The sequence below is a fragment of the Felis catus genome, chromosome B1 (genome assembly GCF_018350175.1).
Source record: "Felis catus isolate Fca126 chromosome B1, F.catus_Fca126_mat1.0, whole genome shotgun sequence".
Classification (NCBI taxonomy): Eukaryota; Metazoa; Chordata; class Mammalia; order Carnivora; family Felidae; genus Felis; species Felis catus.
In genome coordinates, this window is record NC_058371.1 from 162,620,091 (window position 1) to 162,638,714 (window position 18,624).

An 18,624-nucleotide genomic window follows, 5' to 3' on the forward strand; every position below is an offset into this window, starting at 1 on the left:
GGGTCGGTTATGTCCCTTAACTCTTCCCTCATTGGTTTCCTTTATATTCTTGATCTTCCTTAGCCTGCGTTCTTGCCTTATTTCTCCAGTTCGAGGGTGCCGTCCTTCCTGCCAGGAGCTTGACTAATAGAACCACTCACCTTCCAGTGCACGTGTGTGCGTGCACACACGCGCACACAGAGTCTCTTTCTTGTCAAAGTCCATCTTATTTTTCATGATCTAATATAGAAGTCACTTGCTCTGCAAAACCATATTTAATCTCCTTCTGCTCTGCTTCCTAAACCCTTCCTCGGCAGGCTGAATTGATTTCCGTGGCTTCTGAGGACCTACAGCTCTTTTTCTTGTTGCACTTACCACAGTGCGTTGCAGTTAGATGTGTGGATCTGAAACCTTTGTAGGGAGTGTCCGTGTCATAGTCTTCCCTGGCTCTTGAGCTTGGCACATAGCCGGTGGCCTAGGACTTGTGAATGGATTGCTTAATGAGTGTGGATGAGTAACAGAGGGACAATGACTATTTCTGTCTTCACTTACATGCATTGGTATTTCTTTTTTTCTTTAAGTATTTATTTATTTTTGAGAGAGAGCAAGCATACATGAGAGGGAGAGGGGCGGGGGCGGGGGGACAAAGGATCCGAAGTCGGTTCAGCACTGACAGCAGAGAGCCCGATGTAGGGCTTGAACTCACGAACTGTGAGATCATGACCTGAGCTGAAGTCGGATGCTTAACCGACTGAGCCACCCAGGCGCCTCTGCATGAATGTTTCTATTTGCAGATTTCCTTTCTGATAGTTCTTGTTCCTCTTGATGTCTGTGTGCATCTAATCATGTCTTCTCCCTCGGGTTCTTTTCCCTTTGTCACTCTGCTCTTCTGATAGTTGTTTTGTGCCTTCTGTTCCTTACTTCTAGTTTCCTAGAAGACTATATATTTTTGTATCCCCTGTTGTACCTTGTACATAGATACTCAGTTAATGATTGCAACCGATCTCAAAGCCTTACCCTACTTCTTTCCCCTTCCCCACCCAAACTGAAACACCCGTTCAGTCTCCTGGCTTTTAAAATTCTCATCCAACACTTTTCCCATCATCTCTCTCATCCCCTTCCATCCTCTCTAATACACAACATCTTATATCCCTGTCAGTACTGTTTTTGTTCATATTGTTATTGCAGCAGTTACTAGCAAACCCTGACTAGTTGGACCTGAGAACTCTTATCTATGCTTCTTGGTATTCTCCACACCAAACCAAGACCTTGAACTTACTCTATACCCAATAAATGTTCATGAAGTTAATAAGTACATTTTTAAAATTTTTCAAAAATGTTTACTTATTTTTGAGAGACAGAGACAGAGTGTGAGTGAGGGAGGAGCATAGAGAGAGGGAGACACAGAATCGGAAGCAGGCTCCAGGCTCTGAGCTGTCAGCACAGAGCTCGACCTGGGGCTTGAACTCACAAACAGTGAGATCATGACCTGAGCCAAAGCCAGATGCTTACCCGACTGAGCCACCCAGGTGCCCCTTAATAAGTACATTTTTGAATTAATTCTGTTAGTTCAGTTGATGTTTATTATGTATTTATTTAATGGATTGCTTTTTCTATCACTCTCTTGTGGAGTCCAGGAGTGACATTGATTTAGAACATTAGTTCTCAAACTTTTGGTCTCAGGAAGTCCTTTACATTCATTTTTAAAAATTTATTTAATTTTTAGTTAACATATAATGCTATATTAGTTTTAGGAGTGGATTCTGAGAGTAACATTGATTAGAGCATTAGTTCTCAAAACTTTTGGTCTCAGAACCACTTTAAATTCTTAAAAATTTTCTAGGACCCCACAAGCTTTTGTTTATGTGGATTATATCTGTTGTCTCTTTGAAAGGAGAAAACATGGCATTAGAAATTCAAGCAGGGACGACTTTTTAAAATATTTATTTATTAATATAAAAATGTGATAAACCTCTTATATGTAAACATGAGTCACATTTTTATGAGAAATAACTGTTTTCTAAAACAAAATAATGTAGAGTAGCACTGCTTTACATTTTTGCATACCTGTGAGGTCTGGTTTAATGGAAGACAGCTGCGTTGTCATATTTGCTTCTTCAGTTAACCTGTTATGATATAGTATTTTGGATGAAATGTTTAAAAATAAAATGGCCTTACAAAGATACATAGTTGGAAAAAGGAGGACTATTTTAATACCTTTTCAGAAAATTGAAGATATTCTTCTTTGACACCAACTTTACAAGAGGCAGTTTCTTAAATTTAATGACATTGTGGTGTATGATACCAGATCATGGAATTTTCCATCCTGTTACATTTAAACCCATTGATCTCTCTTGCACTTTAAATGGATCTTTTACACATGCATTATTTTACATCACATACAACTTGGAAAATATTTGTTCTGTAAATTGTGCATATCTTCCAGATATTGACACATATTATATAATATAAAAAACATACTTGTTGCTTTCCCCTCTGATGTCGTTAGAAAATGTTTAATTATTTGGAGTGTAGAGATATAGGGGCAGATGCAAGTATTCCAGAATTGTAATTTTCATATGAAAACTTGACCTTTGTCATTGACAAGACAACTGTCATTTTCCTGGAAGTGACAGGCTCCCTTCATTCATTTTTTGGGAAAATGTACAAAGAACCAGAGTTTCTCGGTTGTTTCCTCCATAAGAATTATGTGGCATGAAAACAGTGGCAACTCAAGTCATCACAGCAGTGTTTTTCCTCCAGTCATTCATTCACTGTATTACAGTTGGTACGAGAAGTGCTTGTCGTATATTTCCCATCTCTTTACACAGGATATTGATGTTTTCTTGAGGGTTGAGATTTGATACAAGGGACCTCTAGTTTTCTCGTGACCATTCTGAAGTGAGACTGACCGCTTGTGTATTTTGGCACCACTGCCTGTGTTGGTGCTAAGGCCCCAGCACTTTCACCTACCATTGTTTTTGTACCATGTGTAAACACTGCACAGTAACAAAACAAGGAGCATCTTAGTATTATTATTAAAATAACTGACTTTTTCGGCTACCCGATAGTGTCTCAGGGACCCAGAGGTCTGTGGAACACCTTTGATAACCATAATATGAAAAAATTCCATATTTCCTGGGGTACAAGATTGGCACAGTTTTCTAGAGATCATTGGAATCATAGCTGGGTGTCAAAATACAAGGAAAGAAAGCTCATTGAAATTTTTTTCTAGATATTATCCAGATCTACAGGTAATAGACAATCATGTTTGTTCATTTAAAAGATATTTGTTATCTGCTCATATTTTATATTAAGTCTTTGTAGGGAATAAGAAATGTATAAAATATTGTTTTGTCGGGGCATCTGGGTGGCTCAGTCGGTTGAGCGTCCGACTTTGGCACAGGTCATGATCTCACGGTTTGTGAGTTCGAGCCCCACGTCGGGCTCTGTGCAGGCAGCACAGAGCCTGGAGCCTGTTTCAAATTCTGTGTCTCCCTCTCTCTCTGCTCCTCCCTCGTTCATGCTGTGTCTCTCTCTCTCCTTCAAAAAATAAATGAAAAAACATTAAAAAATTTTTAAAAATATTGTTTTGTCTTCAAATAAGTCATTTAACTCTTCTGAGTCTGTTTTTCTGTCTGCAAGATGGGGGGTTAGCAGATTATCTGCTTATCTGATAATTAGATGATCTATATGAAACATAGCATTTATGAAATTCAAAGTATTCTGTCAAAGAAGGGCATCTGATGGAATTATTTATTGTCTCCTGGGCATGTAAGCCACATTATAAACGTAATGACCAATGGTTATGTAACTGCGTATGAAGAGTATTCTACCCAATGCAGAGGTGGAATTATTCTGTCTGAAGGATTTGTTCCCTGATCATTTCAGTTGGAAAATGTGTGGCTAGAGTAATGGTTTCCAGAAGCAAAAGTTGAGATTTGGGATTTAGTTACCTAGTGATTATCTCGAAGCCTAAGTAGTAAATTTCTAAAGGAAATAAAAGGTCGACCAACTAGAGAGAGAAGGTAGAATGGTTGAGAAGAAGGGTGGAGGGCAGAACCCTAAACAATACCTCTGTTTAAGGGTATGAAGGAAATAGAGAATCTTAGAGAAATGGACAGAAAGTTTTCATTGGATTAAAAATAATGCCTGAAAGCTTTTAGGTCATTAAACAAATGCTTCCCTATTACACCTCATGTAACTTGATTTGCCTCTGTTTCTCGGTGTCCCTCATTTGCAAAATGGGAATCTGAGTTTTTAATGCCCCTTCTTCAAGCATCTACCCTCTGGCCCTATATTTTGAACTTAAATTGGTGCATCTTTTTTCTCTTCTTTTTCCTTCCTTTGCCTCTTCGTCTTCTTCCTCCTTCTCTTCCTCTTCTTCCTTATTTTTATGTTTTCTTCACATAAGGGATCCTCAACAAGAGAATAAGGGCTAGGAGTTTAAAAAGCCGAGAATGACATGATGAGAAGGCTCATGGCTACCAGATGGGAGTTTCTTTCCATAGAGGCTCCCCTGAGAGCAGAAATTCCTTTCCAAGTGGGGGTAGACCCACCAAGGAAATGCTCCTTCCCTGGCGGCCTAGAATACTGCCCTCTAGAAAACAGGGGTAGTCTATCTGTTCCCTTCCATGCTTTCTGCTGAGTTTATAAATGTTGAGGCAGTGTTTAAGTTAGCCTCAGGAAGGCTGCGTTTCCAAGGAAAACCAAACCGTAAATGTTTCTGGTGGTTTTATATTTCACTGTTTTGTGTAACTTTTGGGGAAAGCTGTTTATTTCCTATTTGTGACCCCTGGTCCCACAGCAGTTATGCTTTATTCCGCACCATCTTGAAAACATATCTTGCAATAAAATTCTAAATTTTGGAATGATTTGATTAAATTGATTTGCCTCATTAAAATGCTCTTTTCACATTAGTTTCTTACTCTATCTTTGTAGTGCCATAGAGCTCAGAATTTGTGTAACAAGAAACACACGCGATCTAAAGGATAGCCCAGGAAACCTTCAGTATATATAGTGTGATAAAAATGGACATCAATTTCCAGCTGGACTTTATCCAGGTTTCACTATACAGATGGCTGTATATACTGCCCTTCAGATCCTTACGGGAGAAGATTTATAATGTCTTCCCTCTCCCTTCTTTAATAACTTGTTTCAGCGTCTAATGGTCATCACGATCGTGAAGTTTGTTTCTCATTTCTGACTAATCTCTCCACCTGGATGCTGACCATATTTCTTTGCCCTTTGACCGCAGCAGAGGTGGGAAGCTGGCAGTTATTTTTACTCTTCTGTTTCTTTATCCCTTGAAAGTCAATGCTTCATCCATCGTATAAATCAGTGACAGTGATAAACTCAAATTTCCCAGACAAAAATACATATCTGTTTATTTTACCTGAGGCATACGTGATTTTATTTCAGAATTAAGAGGCCATTTAAAAAGTAATACCAGCACCTGCTTCTCGAAAATTCAAATCATAATGTACATGAACTAAAAAGTGAAGGTACACCCTCCCTCCCCACTATTGTGCTCTTCAACATAATCTTTGTTCCTAAATTACTTTCTTGCTTTCCAAGCCTTTTCTATGTAACATGGGTAAGAAAGTAAGTAAATAAATATGAAAAATATTATGAGAAAAATAAAATAAAGAAGCATACTAATCATATGGCAATATAGTTTCCCTTGTGATTCTTTTCTCTCATTCTTTAAAAGAAGTTTTTTTTAACGTTTATTTACTTTTGAGAGACAGAGAGTGAGTAGAGGAGGAGCAGAGAGAGAGAGAGAGGGAGACACAGAATCTAAAGCAGGCTCCAGGCTCTGGCTGTCAGCACAGAGTCTGAAGCAGGGCTCCAACCCATGAACGGCAAGATCATGACCTGAGCCGAGGTCAGACGCTTAACCAACTGAGCCACCCAAGCACCCCTCTTTTCTCTCATTCTTATTAGTGTTTTGGCTACCCACCATTAAAATACCAGAAGGAGGGGCGCCTGGGTGGCGCAGTCGGTTAAGCGTCCGACTTCAGCTCAGGTCACGATCTCGCGGTCCGTGAGTTCGAGCCCCGCGTCGGGCTCCGGGCTGATGGCTCAGAGCCTGGAGCCGGTTTCCGATTCTGTGTCTCCCTCTCTCTCTGCCCCTCCCCCGTTCATGCTCTGTCTCTCTCTGTCCCAAAAATAAATAAACGTTGAAAAAAAAATTTTTAAATACCAGAAGGAAACTTAGTCATACAGTTGTGCCTTATTTTAAACATTACATGTACACTTTAAAAATTATGTAAAATTGTTAAATTTTTTTAATTAAAAAATTTTAATGTTTATTTTTTATTTTATTTTTGAGAGAGAGAGAGAGAGAAAGAGAGAGAGTGGGCATGAGTAGGGGAGGGGCAGAGAGAGGGAGACACAGAATCTGAAGCAGGCTCCAGGCTCTGAGCTGTCAGCCCAGACAGAGCCCAGCGCAGGGCTTGAACTTGTGAACTGTGAGATCATGACCTGAGATGAAGATGGACGCTTAATCAACGAGCCACCAATGAACGCTTGAGCCCCCCAGGAGCCCCAATTAAATTGTTAAATTTAAAATGTGTGAAGATATTGCTACATCCCTAGAAAACTGTTTCAACGAAAGCTAAATATACACCCACCCAGCAAACACATGGGCATATAGCCAGTAGAAATGAGTGCTTACATCCACCAATGAGTGCTTACATCTAACATATGTTAGAATGTTCATAGCATCATTATTTATAATGGCTCCAAATATAAGCAGAATAGATGAAAAAACAATCAAAGCAGAATAGATGAAAAAAACCCAGTACAATCATTTAGAGCAATAAAGCACATTAAAAAAAAAAAAAAAAGATTGAGATTCTGGATAATGTTGAACAAAAGCTAGACACAAAAGAGTACATATGTGTAATTTCATTTATATGAAGTTCAAAAGCAGTTAAAAAAAAACGATCTGTGCTGGTAGAGGCAGAAGTAATGGTCTACCTTTGTGGGATTACTGACTGGACAGGTATACAAAGGAATCTTCTAGAGTGTTGAACATATTCCATACCTTGATCTGAGTGGTGGTTACATGGTAGATATATATGTAAATATCAATTGAACTGTATACTTAATATTTGTATGCTTTACCTTATGTTATACTCCTCATTTTCCACCTGTTTTACCTGGTGCTCCCGAGCCTGGAGTTGCTGATATCTTCTAGGGAGGTGGCTCCCTCTTTGTTGCCCTACCTTTTCATGGCAAAGCCTTTTATGGGTGGCTGAGGTTAGGAGGTTTATTTTTATTGTTTGTTTTGCTCCATCATTTAGTACACTTCCAACCCTCTTTTACCTTCCAGGAATTTATATTTTAGCTAAAATTTTTTTCAATATGATAAACATGACAATAGTATAAAAATAGATAAAAATGACTATATATATATATGTATTTATAAAGTTGGAGTTCACTTACAGTTATCATTACTTGAATATTCTCATTTCTGCTGTTTCTCAGTTGTAACTAAGTACAGTTTTGTCTCCCAGTGAAAAATTTCATTCAGGTTATCTTCTGATTTATATGGATTTATAGCAATTTCTTTTTCATAACTAAGGGAATTTGGGTATGGGCTTTCTCTTGGGGTGATGAAAATGCTCTCTAAGTATATAGTGGTGATGGCTGTACAATTCTGCCAAGAACTGCTGAATTGTATATTTTAAGGGTGAATTGTATGGTACGTATCCAAACAAAATTTAGCCAAAGGTTAAAAACATAAGTCACGAAACTCCCCTAAAATGTAGAAAGAACAGGACATTGGAAAGTTGGTAGAAAAGATGAAAGATATAGAGAACCAATCTAGGAGGTCTAAGAACGATATTTGAAGTTTCAGAAAGAAAGAGACAGCAGAGTATAAGAAATTAGCAAAGGAAGAATGAGACTTTCCCAGATGTGAAGAAAGTCAAACTGAATAGGCCTCCTGAGAAGAAAGTGGAAAGAATAAAAGACTTCTAAAGTAGACATAATCACTGTGAGTTCTTAGAGTACAAGAGAATAAGAGCCTGGGGGCCCCCAAATGGAAAAAAGAATCTCACCTACAAAGGAACAGGAATGAGATTGGCACACATTCTTTATTAGCAACCATGAAAACCAGGATGTAGTGAACAGCACATTATTGGCAACCTAGAATTGCAGACCCAGACAAACTATTATGAAACCCTGAGGGCAAGAAAATGCCTTTTCAGGGACACAAAAACTCTGCTTTCTTCAAAGTTTCCTTTCTGAGGAAGTTACTTGAGGATGTCCAGCAAAACAAGGCAGTATACCAAGAAAGAAAAATCAAGGATTTAATGAAACAGTTCCAACAGAGGAGAGCAATAAAAGCAGTTCCAGGCTGCTGGCTGTGCAGAAAGGCCTAGAAAACAGTCTGCCCATGTTGGAATGGGACCATGAAGGGTTTGACAGTATTCAGGAAGGAAAAAAACCCCACAGACTCCAAAGGTAAGAGAGTGTATTTGAGGTTAGAAAACGTTAAACCTTCGGTGAAGGCAGATAACGTCTTATCAGAACAGAGAGAGACAGAGAGAGAGGAAGGAAGGAAGGAAGGAAGGAAGGAAGGAAGGAAGGAAGGAAGGAAGGAAGGAAGGAAGGGAGGGAGGGAGGGAGGGAGGGGAAAAGGAAGAATGGAAGAAAAAAATATGCCATAGAGCATTTTAGGAGCAGAGTATTATATGCATAAGGAAATGTAATCATAGCACATAATTTGGCTCTGTCATTAGTAGTTATATAGTTTATAATGATGTAAGCACTATCGATTGATTTTGAACTTTTCTAAAGAAACCATGGAAAGAGCACATAAGACTATGTTATGGCTGCAGAAAAAAATATAAATGCCAGTCATCGTGACAAGGTACAAATATAAGTATTGGTGATTTGAAAGATGAAAAGGGGAAATAAGTAAAGGGAAGTGTAAGGGGGGGTTGACTAATGTCCTCTTTTTAGAACATGGAAAGCTGGAGGCTACCATCTGTAGTTGACAGAACAAAAAAGAAAGTTTTAGTATATAATGTAGGTTACAAAAATAACCAACAGATGGGGGCAAAATGTTTGAAATCTTTTGTCTGCATATAGACTATCTTACAGTCTCTTTGTTGTGTGTTTCTATCCCTTTTTATTTTTTTCTGGCATTCTGATGGAGTAAGGAAGGGATATAAACCTATTTGTTCAGTCTACTCTCTGGGCCTTTTGTATGTTATTTACAAATCTCCTAAACCATCTTTCATGCACGAGATTCAGGCTGTCTTATGTTAACTGTTGAATTTTTCTCTGATGGTCCTGCCTACTGACCTCTGGTTTCATTTTAGTAGAGCTGTTACCTTTATGTATTGTTGTGGGTGTTTTTGCTATAATGTGTATACATTCCTGGAAAAGTTGTTTTGCAGAATCACATACTAGGAATCAGGATTCATGATAAAAAAAAAAATACCATTAGCAGAGGCCCATTCAAAAGTCTTTGCAAATTAATAATCCGAGCACTGACAAAACCAGTAGGAATCTTGATAAAATACTAGCATAGATAAAAAGATATGCTAAATTTCTATACAAAGGGAAATGTTACAGCATATACAGGACTCTATGTGAACCAGAGAGTTGAAGGTAGCTTACTGGAAGGGGATGTAAAGAGGACGAGAGGCTGTTTAGTTGTGCCGAAGATTAGGAGAACAGGAAGCACTTCCAAGGCAGGGGCACATGGCCAGGCAGAGCCCAGAGAAGGAGCTAGAAATGCGTGCACACTGGGTGTCATGGCTTGTTTCGTCTTATGGCTTGCAGTGTTCAGCTGCTGCTATTAGGTGGCACAAAATGTTAAAATAATGAGAAAAAATGACAAATGAACAGATGTGACTTTTGTGTAATGCTGAAATTATTCCGTTTGCCAATTGTGTGTGAACAATTAAGTTTTAGCAGGACATACTGTATCTAAATATTTTAATGTACTGTGCCTTTATTATACTAGAAAAATGACTGAAGAAGAGGGAAATGTTATGCTGATTTCTGGGAATGCAAGACTTAAAACACAAAAGTTTATTTATTCAAATTTCACACACTGGGTTTTCACGAAAATGATGAATAAAAAAACATGCAATGACAGTATTATTATTTCTCATACCAAGAGGTTTTTTGAAAATTTACTAGTTAATATGCTGTTTTAGACAAAATTTCTGATGGTAGTTGCTTTCTACCATTAAGACGCAGTTCTATGATTAAATCAAACTCAGCACTGACAGAATAAGATGTGCAGGAAAGATTTACCTGACTTGCATCTAAGTCCGGCCCCGTTGCCGCCTTCTTGTCCAGTGGAGAGAATCTGGTGTTCAGGAGTTTCATCCACAGTACCGATGAATGGCAGGAATGCAGTCTGAGACCCTGGAGAATGTTAAAACACTTGAAGGACTGCTATAGGCAAAAGTTGGAGCTAGAGGCTCTGAAGGAGTGAATCTTCAACAGGCATTTTGTTTCGTTTTTCTTACAATCTCTAGTCCTTTATGAGATGGGGCTCTGGGTCTAGGTCAAGGCAACCACCCTAGTAAAAATGATGCCAAACATTTTCTTCTGATGCCTTGTCTTCCAGGTTTGTTTGTTTGTTTGTTTGTTGCCACTCCAGTTCTCCATAGGTTTTTATTTCATGTGACAGCCAGCTTTTATCTTCATGAATATTGTCATGAACCCACTGATACCAGTGATAAGGTTTTAGCTCCAGTCATAACAGATTTCTCCTCCGACTTTCTGTACACACGTGCACCATTAGAAATTCTGCCTTTTTGCTTCTTCGATTGTTACGTCCTCAGTCTTGGAGAGGCACCCTATTTTGAGCTCACCAATACTTACTGGTGTAACTTTATTTGAGAACTTATTTATGGGGCATTGTAGAATCACAGGATAAACTCTACTAGCAATATGGCCTTGGCCAGATGGCTTAACATCTGCGTCTTTACTTGTACAATGTAGGTAATAGTTTCAAATTTGCTGTTGTCACCATGTTGTTTTAAGAATCACAAAGGCTTAGGAAAGCTCGCCGTCAACTCTGAAGCTCTGCCCAGTGCAAGGCAGTAGTATTACTGATGACATTCTTCTCATGATTTCACCATTGATAAATTATTGTTTCTCCAGGGAGAGTCACTCCAGGGCAGCTCCTGTCCTATATTCATCTCTTCAAGAACAACCTCAAAGCTTTAGTGAGTCACTGTGGGCTCCTACAGCTTGGGCTGGCCACAGTTCAAACTCTGAAACACCCACAGACTGCCAAATGGGACAACTTTCTGGCTTTTGAAAGACTCCTTCTCCAGGTATGTTGCTATGGGAGTTTCTTGGGATATTAGTAGTTAAAATGTTCACTCCTGGGGGAAAACTTGGATATTTATTGTAGTTTTAATAATATGTCATATTGTTGACATATGCTCTATATCATATTCTCTAAGAACCTCCAAATTAAAATTTTACTGGGAATTTTCCATACCTTTTTTTTTTTTTTTTGATAGTGACCTCTTTGGCTTTTCACTTAATATCAAGAATGTCTTTTGAGCATTTGACTAACCTTTGGGAACCTCTTCAATTTTATGCCATTTGGACCTTTCTTGATCTCCATGGCATCTTTATTCAATCTTTGCTACTTTTCTTGTAGAATATTGCTACTATTTACATTTCTTCTGACACTAATCCTCAGATAACATCTAGTATGTGGTTTAAAATGATGTTTAGTAAAAGATGAAGGAAGGCAAACTATATTTGTGAATGTGGTGAATTTGAAGCGATTTGTATTGGGTCAGGACCTTTTCATGATTGATGAAATATTTTCATGGAAAACTTAAAAAGTTATAAAGCATTTCAAACTTAAATAAAATAATATGACATATCCACATATTCTCCACATAGACTCAGTATAATCTACCATTTTATGTTTACTTTATATCCTTTTTCATTAAAGAAATAAAACTAGAAATAAAGTTGAAACATTTCTGATACTATACCCTTCCTGGCTCTGATTCTCCTTTTTGTTTTCCCAGAGGTATTCACAAACTCAATTCCTTGTTTTTATATTTTTATTAAATACTTATTTATCCATAAATAATACAGAGTATTGGGCTCTGGGTTTTACTTTTTATGTAAGTAATATTGTATTATAAATATTCCTAAACAACTTGTGTTTTCCTCTCAACATCCTATTTTTAAGGTAGTTCAAGCTGACATGTATTGATCTAGTTCATTTAAACTATACCATACTATTTGATTGTATGACTATACAACACTTTATTTATCCAATTCATATTTATCCAATTCAAATATTCCATATTTGTGTGTGTGTGTGTGTGTGTGTGTGTGTGTGTGTGTGTGTGTATGGAGAGGGACAGAGAGAGTGAGAGGAAATTCAGTGGAGAGAGAGAGAGAGAGAGAGAGAGAGAGAGAGAGAGAGAGAGAGAGAGAGAAAAGAAATAGAGAAAAAAGAATACGGTGAATCTCCCAGGGCATGTTTTTTGGTGTACATGTGAAAGAGTTTTTGTAGGATACATACCTTGGAAAGGATGTTAGATTGTTGACCATGCATATTGTTGAGTTCACTGAATATCCCAAAAGTGATCACCAAAGAGTTTGAACTAGTTGACCCTTGCACTAGGCATGGATGACATTTTGTTCCCTTACATAGTGTCCAGTACTCAGTTTTATCAAATTAGAACTTTTTTTAAATAGTGGAGTCAGTGCTATTTCTTTATGTAAGTTTGCAATTCTCTGACTCCTGATGAGGTTGGACATCTTGTATAGTATTTATTGGTTTTTCAATCTTCCTTTTCTGTCAATTACTCATTCTTTTTTGTTTTTTTGTTTATTTATTTTGAGAGAGAGAGAGAGAGTGCGCAAAGGAGGGCAAAGAAAGAGGGAGAGAGAATCCCAAGCAGGCTCTGTGCTGCCAGCCCAGAGCTCAGCGTGGGGCTTGATCTCATGAAATGTGAGATCATGACCTGCCAATATCAAGAGTCAAACGCCCAACTGAGTGAGCCACCCAGTCACCCCTCAATTGCCCATTCTTATATTGTGCCCATTTTTATCTATTGGGTAACAGAAAAACTGTCTCATATCATGCAAATACTTCTCCAAGGATGTGGTTTGTCTTTTAACTTTAATTCCAGTATATTGTACAGAAGTCTAAAATTTTAATGTAATCTAGCTGGTTAATACTATCCTTTATGATTTGTGCTTATTTATGTTTTATATTAGAAACCTATTTATACCCCTAATTTCTAAACATGTTGTTCTATATTTTCCACTAAAAATTTACTTTTGACATGTGAAATTTTAATGCACATGGAATTTATTTTTGTTTATGGTATCATTCAGATCATTCTTTTCTTGTTTTGAGAGAGAGGGGGCACAAGTGAGCGAGGGGCAGAGAGAGAGAGAGGGAGAGAGAGAAGTGGGACTTATCCGGGACTCATGTTTACCCGAAGTGGGGGCACGAGCTCACCCAAAGCAGGGCTCGTGGTCACCCGTAGTGGGACTCAAACTCATGAGCTGTGAGATCATGACCTGAGCTGAAGTCAGATGCTTAACGACTGAGCCACCCAGGCGCCCCTAACTTTCTTTTCTTCCATATGGATAGTCTAGTCTCCCCACATTATTTATGAAATACTCCAAGTACCATAAATTATTTATCTAAGAGTCATTTTCCTCTTTCTCGTGTTGGCAAAGCATCAGTTTTGTTCCAGTGTCTGCTCTTTTCTCACGTGATTCAGGCAAATCCTGATTGGTCTCAGAATACATTGGCATTTTCATTTCCTTACCTGATGATTAGTTTAGCAGCTCAAGCCAAAGATAGGCGAAGCGTAGTCTGCTGGAAGTGTTTCTAGGAAAGGTTTTCTTTTGCCCTGACAGAAGATACATAATTAGGAAACAATTTCCTTTTTCTGCCTCTTGATGTATGTTTGTGACATGAGCAGTTTTGATAATGAAGGGAGCTCACTGAGATCCGAGGAAGACAGAGTCTGGATCTTTGATGACTTTGAACCTTAGCTCAAATATCTTGTTTTGTGATATAATTATTCTTCTCATTGTTTGAGTCATTTAAAAAATGTTGGTTTTCTGTTATTTGGAGCCAAAAGATATTCATCCTTTTCCTACTAATATATGATATGCTAAGACGCCACATAAAAGTGAGCACATTTCTTACTTTCTAGTCCGTTCCAGGTTAGTCAGTTTATCCATCACAGAATTAACACTACAATGTTTTAAAATCAGTATGTCCAGTTTTATGCTTTTCTTTATAAAAGAGAATTACAAGATTTATTTGTGGGTATTTTAAAGATTTTAATACCATTGTGAGTTCAATTTCTTAAGGTTCAATTTTCTAATTGTTTGTTGCTAGCACACAGGAATACTCTTGACTCTTGCCTGGTGATCACATGTCCAAAAACTTTGCTTTTGCATTATATTTGTTTCTTCCTTTCTACACTGGACACCATTTCTTTCTTAGTGCACTGACCGGATACGAGGACACTGCTCAATAGAGCCAGTGAAAAGAGGTATCTTCGTCTTATTCCTGAGTTTAAAGAAAATGTTCTAAAATTTTACCATTAAATATTATGTTTGCTGAGGTTTTTTTGTTTTGTTTTTTGTTTTTTGTTTTTTTACTTTTTAAAAAATCAGGCTAAGAATGTTCCTTCCTAAACCTAGTTTGCTACGTTGTTGTTTTGTTGCTGTTGTTTTTATCATATGTGAGTGTTGGATTTGATTTAATACAGATTATGAATTTTTTAGATGACTATGTAGGGTTTTCTCACCCTTAATTGTTAACGTGATGACTTGTAGTCATAATTTTTTAATGTTAAAGAATCACTACTGTGTTCCCGGATAGGTTCAACTTGGTCCTGCCCCACTGCTGGATTTAGTTTGTGAATACTTTACTTAGCTATTTGCACTTATGCTCCTAGGTGAGATTAGCATATGATTTTTCTTTACTGTGGTGCCATTGTCTGGTTTTAAAACAAAGGTTATGGTACTTTTTAAAAAATCAGGATGAGTTTCATTTTTATATTTTCTGGAGCTATTTGTATAAGAAAGGAATAATCAGTTGCTCAACAGGGAGATATCGCTAAAGAACCACCTCCCCATAGCTTTGTTGTTGTTAGATTTAGATTTTTATTTCTGATTTAATCACTTAAATATTTCTAGATCTATTTAATTTCCTGTTTCTTCTTGAGACTTTGGTAGTTGATATTAGCTTAAGTTGGCTATTCATTTGTATTTTCAAATTTATTGGCAGAAATTGATTCATAGACTTCTCTTAAGTATTTAAATCTCCTTTGAATATATAGTTATATTCCATTTTTAAATGCCTAGTATTTTATTTTTATTTATTTATTTTTATTTTGCTCACTTTGTTTTTTATTTTAGTGTTACTGGAATTTTATTAATCATTCTAAAGATCCAGCTATCTGTATCTGCATCTGTCTGTCTCATGTATACTCATACCTATAGCTATCTATTAAAGGCCATGAGTTCATACTAACCACAATTCTGATCTAATACCACAGGGTTATTGTAGCTTTTTCCCTTTCCTTATTTGTAACTTCCCTCTCTGACCATGAAGAACCTGTCTCCCCTTACCCTCAACATAGTGAATGACATGATAAATTCCCCCCATATGTAACCAATCTCCCATTAGAGTCGCTGCGCCTCTCACGCCCTCCTCACCTCACCTGGGCTCTGTCTTCCTGCTGCAGGCCATGGCCAAGTCCACCTAGATGTTCTCTTTCGCCTCCCACACAGGCGGTCCTCCTGAAGCTGCCACGTGCATGCCCTTCTCGCCTCCCTGGAGCTCTGACATCTTGCCCTGTGCTCCCCCTGCCTCACCCTCGTGCATGGGTGCCCTCCTCACTCCTCTCAGGCTCCGGGACCCACCAGCAGACCCCACTGCTGCCCGCACGGCACAGACACCTCCTCATTCTGCAGGCTCTGACCCCAGCCAGAATATTGCCTTTGCCACTCCCCTGTTCAGATGATCTCACCTCCCTGCTCAGGCTCTGACATGGTCTTTGGAGACTGCTCTTCTCCAACTTCCAGTGAGTGCTTTTTTTCACCTCCTTTGGTTCTAACAACCCTGTAGACTTGTTACTTCCCCCCTAGATCCCTGTATAGTCCTTTAGGCTCTGATAACCTGCTCCAGGCCACTGCTCCAACTCCTTCCCTCCCCACTGCCCTGCCACACAGCTTCCTCACCCTCTGCTGCCCACCACTTATGTCCTCTAAGGTGATTCTCTAGCTCCAAAGTCTAGCAAAAGTGTTTTAACACAAGGCAGAGCAGTTTTCTCCCAGGAATGATCATCTTTCAACTCACTAGAGGTTTCTGAAGAAACTTGATCCAGTATTAATGCTAAGCCATCTTATATTTGTAATTAAGTTTTAGAATCCTGTTCCATATTAGACTGCCTCAGATGTGACCACAGGACTTGGTGTGGTTCTTTCAGCAAGTGGAAAGGAATAAAAACACTGGGGAAAAGAAGTAAGCGTTTAAAATGCAAAAACCCTACTTCTTATCATAATTTCACGTTACCCGGCTAGCACTGTGTTCTCCATCATTTCTGGATCCTTGCATGTTAGTGTTGTAGCAGAGGCAAACTTGTAGACTGGCCGTCATAATTGCTTTTTGTATATGGACATGCTTATTTTATATAGTATACATTTACCCATTAGTGTAACAAGTCCTAATATACGGTGAGCTATCCCTTTTACAGATGTTAGTTTGATAGTAGAGCATCTAAGTTTATTTTGAGGACGAAGGCAACTTCTAGCATTTCCCAAAGAGCTTGAGAGCCACCTGGATGCAAATCTCAGTCAGCACGGAGAGTTGTTTATTTCTTTGGAGACTCATTTCCACTACTTTCTACCAGGCCTTTGTCACCGGGACCTCAATGTTGACTTTATGGCCTAAGTAACATTATAGACAATCTTGGTTAAGAAAAAGAAATTGGTCCTGGAAATCTATACTTAAGTATAGGTTACTGCATTTCCTCTACACCACCATCTTTTGGTTCAGTGGTTTAGGCGATTTTATGACAAATCAGCAACAGATCTGAGTACAATTCATAAGACTTATGTTTGGCTGAGGCTCCTGAAAATGACAGAAAGATCATGTCGTGTGCTCAAGAGAGAAACTTTTTTGAGTGTTGTTGGGGAAAAATCTAATATTTATTAGCAGTGAATATGCTTTTAAAGACCAAAGGAGATAAAATAGCTTCTCAACTCCTTTTCCTCTCCCTTATCTCCAAGGTCCAATATCACAGTCTGTGTTTTAGGTGTTTGGTACACGTGTGCACATTGCCAAATAATTGTTTCTGTTCCAAGTTTCAAATGTAGGAAAGAGCAGATTTAATCTGAACATGGATACATATGTGATTCTATTCATGAATGTATTCACTTGTAAGAGTAGCTTTGCTTTATTTATTTATTTATTTATAATATGAAATTTATTGTCAAATTGTTTCCATACAACACCCAGTGCTCATCCCAACAGGTGCTCTCCTCAATAAATCAAAGTACAGATTTACTTATTTTGGATAGTCGTCTACGAAGAATTCTCTTTTTAGAGTGGAGCAAGAGAGCTTGATTTCGTCACCTCATCTAATTAAGATCAAATTGCCTACCTCATAGTGTTTGCTATTGTTAGGGTTGAATGCAATTATGTATGTACATCACTAAGTACAGTGCTTGACATTTAGTAAACACTCAATAAATAGTAGTTATTTATTCTTTCAGCTGAACCACAAATATTACAAATGCCAATTTATTTTATAAGAGCAGTGCCTTCAACATACTCTCGCCTAGACTTCGTTTTTCTAACTTAAAGTTTGTTAAGGAAAAATGAAGTTGTTCCTTAGGACAATGTTACTGCCTTTTTTGTATTTACTGTTTGATAATATTTAACAGCATTTTTCTTTAAAGCTAGATGTAAATCCCAGTGTTTCTAATCTGCATGTCTGATGTTTTTGTGCTAATTGTCACAAAGAAAACTTTATTGACCATAATTTACTGTGGTTATGAAACAGTAGCAAGCTCTGTGGTAGAAGAGGCAGCTGTGTTTATATTTCCTAAAATAATATACTTTATACATATGTGTTACCCATCTCCAGTTATTTCTTTGGGCAGAATTTACATTTCTAAATTAAAATATCACACTTGGAAAGGGATTTTGAAATCAAATAAAATGAGTTACGAAGCCACTCAAGATAACCCAGGTACATGTTGCTTTAGTCTTAAATTTCACTTGCCTTTGCAGTGAAAAGTAGCTATACCATTTTACTAGTTGTCAAACCAGTTTTTTTATGGGTAGAATGAACTCCTTTTATGAGATACTAAATTCAGAATATCTCTTCTGTAACAAATCACATTTCCCTTAGCTAAAGAGTATGCCTGCTTGTGCTGTAACAAACTGGGGGTTCACCTTCCCAGTCCTCTAGAGCTTCTGTGAGGTCCCCAGCCATGTGGCGCGGCTTGGAAGTAATGCCTCATTTCAGTTCCATGCCTGACCACACCGACACCCTGGGAGGTCCCGTTTTGTTGTGACTTGTCACTTGCAAAAGTGCTGGTCACATCATTTGGATAAAGAGTGAAGTACGAGGCAGAAAA

General features: G+C 38.0%; 1 protein-coding gene across 3 annotated transcripts in view; it reads left to right on the forward strand.

Annotated features, from left to right (window-relative positions):
* SCFD2 (sec1 family domain containing 2) overlaps positions 1-18,624 on the forward strand; it is a 405,365-nt gene that overhangs the window by 65,340 nt on the left and 321,401 nt on the right. For all 3 annotated transcript variants that reach the window (XM_023253105.2, XM_023253107.2, XM_023253104.2), the window contains exon 4: positions 11,122-11,297. In XM_023253105.2, coding sequence (XP_023108873.1) covers positions 11,122-11,297 — 176 coding nt within the window. The remainder of the gene's footprint in view (positions 1-11,121; positions 11,298-18,624) is intronic.